Source organism: Harmonia axyridis, chromosome 2 (assembly GCF_914767665.1).
Source record: "Harmonia axyridis chromosome 2, icHarAxyr1.1, whole genome shotgun sequence".
Classification (NCBI taxonomy): Eukaryota; Metazoa; Arthropoda; class Insecta; order Coleoptera; family Coccinellidae; genus Harmonia; species Harmonia axyridis.
The window spans coordinates 36,253,154-36,260,281 of record NC_059502.1 but is presented as its reverse complement, the minus strand read 5'-3'; the positions used below and the strand labels follow the sequence as shown (position 1 = coordinate 36,260,281).

Here is a 7,128-nt window from a genome sequence, read left to right as displayed (position 1 = left end):
ATGCGTGAGTTGATTAACAGGCTAACACTCGGTTGCTCAGAAAATCCTCACGTGAACTCGTATGGAATCTTTCCCGCGCTAATTTCAAGTTATGCCCTCTTAGATGAGTGGTGTTCAACTCAAAGAGATGCGATAGATCGGAGCCGAAGAAATAATTCAATGCTCTAAACGTCACAATCATGTCTCAACGATACTTACGGTCCACAAATGTGTCAAATATATGATATTCGAGCGATCTTGATAAATAGGTCTCTAAACCCCGTATGGCAACCGTGTGACACGCCGCTGTAGAGACGCGAGCGTTGGAGCCATGGATGTCAGACAGGATCAGCAAACTCCAGGATTGGACAACGACATCCGGAAGACTGCCTCTAAAAAACTGATTCATTATGATGAAGCAGTTTTATATGTAAAGCTATTGTTTTATTACAAACCTGAAGAATGTGAGGACTCCAAGATAGGTCATCACTCACAAATACACTCAGATAGATGTGGCTCAGGCGTCCATCCAAGGCAACGCCATCAATGAAATAAGGTTGCCGGATTATTGTTGCCTAAATATAGGACACAACACTTGGGTACATTTAATGGAAGTAACCAATCAAGGCACCACTTTACCAGAAAATTTAGCTCACTCTGTAGTGATCGATGACACTCGGACCTATTGTATAGCTTTATATCATCTAGGTACATAATATACGAAAGGGGAGCCTCATGAAGACTGTAGATCGGACACATATAAAATGAACAGGAAGAACCTAAGAACTGACCCTTGTGGTACATAGGTCAGCACTGACTTCAAAGAGGTTGACATGTTACCGACCCTAACAGAAAAGGAGCGATCTGATAAAAATGAATCGATGAACTTGAGAAGAGATCCTCGAATACCAAAATGCTCCAATTTATGAAGTAGTATCCTCCTTGGCACTCGATCAAATGCTTTTTCAAAGTCAAAATACACCACATCCATCAGAATCCCAGCATCCAAAGACTTAGTCCAGTCAACAGGCAAGTTAAAAAATTTGTAAAAATTGATCTTCCTGGAACGAGGCCATGCTGCTAGGCTGGAATAATGGACTCTTGCAATGCGAACTGAAGCGCCCATTTAAAAATTACCCTTTCAAGAACTTTGACCACGACAGAGGTGAAACTTATGGATTTTTAGTTTTCGCCCTATTTGAAAATTGGTGTTACCGTCGATTGCCGCCATGCTGAACGTAAATAACCCATAGATAGCACACGATTCATAATCGTACACAATGGTCTACTAAGAGAATCTGAACTCGCTCTGAAAAAAACTGGCGAAAATCCACCAGGACCAGGGACAGAAGAAATATCCAACCCAAGAAGATATTCCTTCAACATGGAGTCAGTAACTGCCATGCTCTCTAATGATTCCGTGTTTCTGGGACAGTTGATTACTGGCATTGGACAGCATTGGTTCAGTCGTGAAAGAAAAGGAAAAAAAAGTTGGCAAGAATCTCAGACTCATTACTCGCTATGGTACGCTGTTCATCAATGACTATTTGGATCGAGACTTTACTGTGAACTTAGATTGCATATACTGAGAAACTTCGCTTTGTTGTCACGTCTGGTCAGATTCAACTGCTGTAAGTTGTTCTGGATTGTTTTATTACGGCTGAGAGGTATTCGGAGAACTTTCTGTGGCGCACAAAGTCTTGTGTCCTAATTAACCTTTGCTCGGGACTCTTCTTCGTGCGGATGTCCTTATACAAGCTACCAGTGAACCAAGGTTTAGTCGAACTTCAGTTTTTTGAGGACGGTGTTTTAATTATTGAAGCGATTCCCTTTTTGTATTTAATATTCAGGTCAGTTACCCCAGAAGAACGTCTCCTGTCAAGCTTCTTGCGAAGGTTCTGAAGCTGCTTAATCTGCAGTGGCGTCTTATCATCAACTACTGATATCCTCCTGTAGTTTTGAAAGGCAGCAAGGACGTACGAAATTGGCAGGTATGGCCGGGTTGTAAAATCTAATAACTCCATAATTTTAATCCCATTCAAACAAATTTATTACCCTACTACGAAATACTAGATTCAACCCATACCGCCAGTAGGAGAAAATTGCAAATCGAATATGAATATGGAAAACCTGATTACACCATGATTTAGGCTCTATACATACTAATTTATTACCTTATAACAACAATTGAACAATTTTATATAATTCAAGAATACGGTTTAATCGACTTATCAGTGGTTTTTTTTTGTTGTCATCTTTGAACTTTTACAACTTTATATGCAAAGCTAGTCCATGATATAAAGGTTAAAATTTCACCATTATAATTCAAGCGCCGATCTGATTCATTTTCATTGTTATATTTCATTTCATCCTTCAACTTCATTTTTCCCAATTGTATATTTATCAGTGCAGTAGACTCCATTTCACCATTAAATTCAATTTCAATACCAATACGAACATCTACCCATTTCCCACTAGGTAGCCAGTGCTGCTCTAAACATAGAAGTAGAGGCACTTTAAACAATTATGTTTTAGAAAGAGTTCTCTGTGGGATCAAAATAAAAATATGAAATTTAAGTGTTACCATGCTATGCTATGGAGTTGGAAGGTGAATTTGGAAGGATAACTCAACATCAATGATTCCATCAGTGAATGAAACACCGCAATTTCTTGAGGGAGAACTCACCTTCGGAATGGACTGAGAACGCATCGCCAAAGTACCTAGTATAAACCCAAATAGGTGCTCATACCATATCTGATTAATATTGAACTAGTGGTATGCTAATCAATAAGGCACCGATAATTTCACGTTTATGATTGTGTCTGAAAGAGCTAATATTTCTTTCAGAACTATTTACTATTGTGATGGAAACTTGCTCCGGGTTGTATATTAGGTACCATAGTATGAAGAATTCCTTATACTATGATATAAGGTACCTATACTTTTTTCTTCCTATGTTCACTCAAGTTGAAATGCCTTACGTCTCTGGGTAGCTTTTCTTCAATTAGAGAAGGGTTCAATTCAATCTGAGATAATAACCAATTAACCAGTGTTGATTTATTTCACTAAAAAGTAAGCAACTATACCTGTGAATAAAATTAAAGGCTCTCTGACTGAACACATTTCATATATTAAATACTCTTTGATCTAACACTATTTGAAATTAGTACTTTTATTTGCTCAGTCTCTTATTCTTGATTGAATTATTATTAAATATACTTTTTCATCTTCATAGACAAGTTGAAAATCATATTGAAAATGTTTCATCAAAATAAGAGACAAACTTTATTCCAGATTAACAAACTATGTATAAAAGTATATATAAAACAGCAGAATATAATCGCAATTATTTTGAACACATATATCGAATCATAATTTAGCTTTTAATTTTCAGCTTCTGACTTTACAATAAGAGTTAAATTATTCAAATTCGGTGTGACAGAAGAATGCTTCGCTTTCCGTATCAAAGGCTGGAAATATGGATGTTCCAAAGCTTCTTTAGCAGTTATCCTTTTGGTATGATCATATTTCAGCATTGAATCTAACAAAGAAATAGCTACTTCTGTGATGAGATATTCATTTTCCGTTCTGACGAATCTTTGCCAATTCTTACGGGTGTGGCGTCCTAATACATTAATAAATTCGCCATCAAGTGGAATATTGTACTTCTCTAAATATGCAAAGAGGTCGCTGGTCCCCAATACTCTCACAATTCGTAATAACTGATCATAGTTGTCATAACCATGGAAAAATGGATCTCTTCGAAATAGCATCGAGGCAAACATGCATCCTACTGACCAAATATCCAAGGAATAATCGTAATAGCCGTAATCCACAAGCAATTCAGGCCCTTTGAAATATCTGCTAGCTACTCTGACATTATAATCCTGTTTTGGGTGATAAAATTCAGCAAGGCCCCAATCAATGAGTCTCAGTTTTTTATTCTTCTGATCCACTATTATATTTTGAGGCTTCACATCCCTATGCATTATTCCTTTACTATGACAAAAATCTAAGGCTTTGAGTACTTCATACAAATAGTATCGTGTATCTGCCTCATTCAATTTCAGAAAAATACTTTTGAAATCCTGGCAATTTTCCATATGTTCGAATATGAGCCCATTCAAATCAGTGTTAGGAATACTTACAACAGCTAATAATTTAATTATATTAACGCCACCTTTCAAGTAATCTAAAATTTTTATTTCCCTTTGAATTTTTTTTCGTCTAACGGGCTTTAATATTTTAATTACTACATTTTCGTTTTTTGCTTCGTTCATACCTTCGTATGCTACGCTATATTTGCCTTGACCCAATCGCCTTATCAGACTGTAATCATTAATGTCTTCCAATTTTGGCGTAAAATTATCATAATCGTAAAAAGAGGCTGGTTTTCCTTCGAAAACATTAGCGTAAACTCTAGATACAGTTTTGATTTGTACGCTACTTTCCCTGCAAAAAAACATTCGATATGATTACTATTATACGAAATTTTAAACTCACACTAACATCAATTCTTCATATTCAACCATGTTAAATTATAAATTAAATTTTAAAGATGTCAAAAAACTGAAATATTTTTCAAATTAAGGATACCTGATTCTGCGTAGACAGTTATACATTTCTCTGGATTAAATTTATTTCTTATTTTATGACGCGTCAAGGAAATCAGAGAAATCTAGAATTGACACATTTATTCCACAAAATATACTAATTTGAAATACAAGCATTTTATAAATCAAGTATGGGAAAAAATAGTTATATCAGTGAATAAATACCCTACTCTTCCCTCAGATATTTGATGTTTTTCAGGAATTTCTAATAGATACCATTGTTTAAAAATTTTTTACAACTACTGACAATACAGTCATACCATACATATCAAAACAAAGATCAAAAATATATTCAGCAACCAAAAGAAACTCTTGAATTATTTGTTAATCAGTTTATTAATGAGAACGAAATTATCAATCACTTGATTAATATATAAATATATTATAATATTTTTCCTTGGACCTTATTTCATGAAATATTTATTTTCCATAAAATTTAACATTTTGATAAATTTTATGTTCAAGTTGATTGATATTTTCTCTACGATTGCTGTAAAGTATAGCTCTTCTTATTTTGAATTTCATCACAACATGTTAGTACATCATTCTAAACACTTGATTTCTTAAGCATTATGACTGAATTTCATTCCATCACCTGTTATGGACTGAATATTACGAAATTATTTGATAACATTGAGAATAAAATATTTCTGTGGTCCGAATTCATTGTCATATTCACTACAGTTTTCAAAACGTCATATGCATTTTTGAATTACTTGATTCAGTATTTATCGTTGAAACAAACAAAAATGGATGCATCATGCGAATCAGATCTGGAATTTGCTTATACAATAACCGAAAATTCAATACCTCACAAAGCAAAAGATATAAAGGGTGTAACATGAGTGGTAAGTGGTGAGTAGCTTAGCGGTGACTGGTGCAGGTCATCCAGGCCTTTCAGAAAAGTAGTTTATTTTGTTTCCTAATGGTGGGTTTCAAAAAACTTTTATCGTGGTGATTTACACGATCAAATAATTTCTGTGTATAATTTCAGTTCATTTTTGACACTTCCATTAGCAAGGCATAAACGAGAAGAATTGCTAAGCGATCTGATCCGCAGTCCAGATATGTCATTCCGCTACCGCCGATCTGGTCGGTCACCGATCATATATTTTATTCCGCATTAACGTAGGGGAGAGTGGAGCTGGAAGTTCCCGGGGTAAGTAGTTCCGATGGCAATAACCTTGTAACGAAAAAAGATAGCAAGGCATGCAAAATATGCTTCTAAAGCACCAAGTGGAACGCCAATTTGGCAGTAATTTTTATTACTCTGGTGACGGTGGTTCAGTGGCTGTGTGTACGTGCTCTCGAAACGTCACGTAAGTTTTTATGTTTGAACTATTTGGTCTTTCTTTGTTAATTATAAACCTATTCATGCGTAAATTTTCCAAATTGTAGTTACATAAGTAAGGAATCTTATTGCTTGAGTAATGTTTTAATTGATTTTGTTAGATTGCTGGTATGTCAGTCTTCGTATATAAAACTAATTTGGGGTCATAAGTTCCTTTCTGGTTGTTCCTCGGAACAACTAACCCCTATCGACTTCAAATCGTATCTAAAATTATCATGACACATTTTCATTTTATTCTAAAGATCTAAATTTATACAAGCGAAAGACAGAGAGGGAAGACCTCCGAGACAATTGTTACATAAAGCTGCCCCTGCTGTTATCAATGACGGAAAACCTGTTGAAACTGTCACAAGAGAAATTGAATTTTCCGCATGACTTCACATCAACTTTTAGAGAACGATGATTAAGAAAAACGGCTATTTTACCAGACTCTCCAGAAAAAATTGCATTGACTGAAGAACAGGCAAAAAAAAGGCAAAACAGATGAAGACATTACAAAGACTGGAACAGAAAAAACCAAGATACTAGAAAAATAAATGACAAAGGCAAGGGTATAGGTGAAAGAGGCAAGATTGCGAGAGTGACAGTGGTAATGATCTGGAATGATATCTACTCTACTGCATAATTTTTTATGATTCATTTTCAAATTCTCGACAAAGAGAACAAATTGTAAAAATTGGGCTCCTACCGAATATTTAGATGGAAATGATGAAGTCATTTATATGTGTCCTAAATATTGTAAATGATGAATAAGATTGCTGATGAATAAAAATGGAGTTTTCAAAGATGGAAGACTGCTGACTAATGATTTTAATTTTAATTAAAATTTAATTTAATTTTATTTTATTTAAAATTTACCTGTTTTAAAAGTTCATCTAGAAGTAACCAGTTATGTTTTTTATTTCGAAAGTATATTTACACATTTGATAATATTTGTAGATGCTATGGACTTCAATTTTTTTTAACTAATGAAAAAAGTTTGAATAAACCAGTAACATAATATTTTGTTGTTGTTTTTCAGTTCAGTTCTGCATAAAATAAACATAGGTTGATAGAAATAATTGTTTTATTCAATGTAATCTCCATTATTTCAACAAAATATTGTCAAAATCTTAGCAGAACAATTTGCCCCAAAGGTGGAACAACTCGCCCCAAAGCGGGCTTTAATGTTGAATGTTCCGCTC

At 34.6% G+C, this 7,128-nt stretch overlaps 2 protein-coding genes across 3 annotated transcripts in view; one reads left to right on the top strand and one right to left on the bottom strand.

Annotated features, from left to right (window-relative positions):
• Positions 1 to 3,252: 3,252 nt before the first annotated feature.
• LOC123672339 (casein kinase II subunit alpha-like) lies at positions 3,253 to 4,606 on the bottom strand. Its single transcript, XM_045606416.1, has 2 exons — positions 4,490 to 4,606; positions 3,253 to 4,432 (listed from the first exon to the last, which is right to left on the bottom strand). The coding sequence occupies exons 1-2, from the start codon at positions 4,510 to 4,512 to the stop codon at positions 3,364 to 3,366; spliced, it is 1,092 nt and encodes a 363-aa protein (XP_045462372.1). The 5' UTR covers positions 4,513 to 4,606; the 3' UTR covers positions 3,253 to 3,363.
• A 690-nt stretch (positions 4,607 to 5,296) lies between these two features.
• Positions 5,297 to 7,128, top strand: part of LOC123673245 (tyramine beta-hydroxylase) — a 63,473-nt gene continuing 61,641 nt past the window's right edge. The window contains exons 1-2 of one of the 2 annotated variants that reach the window (XM_045607721.1): positions 5,297 to 5,441; positions 5,588 to 5,752. Coding sequence is in view for 1 of the 2 variants with exons in the window: in XM_045607717.1 (XP_045463673.1) it covers positions 5,354 to 5,441 (88 nt within the window). In the remaining variant the exon portion in view is untranslated. The remainder of the gene's footprint in view (positions 5,442 to 5,587; positions 5,753 to 7,128) is intronic. The other variant, XM_045607717.1, reaches the window with a different exon arrangement.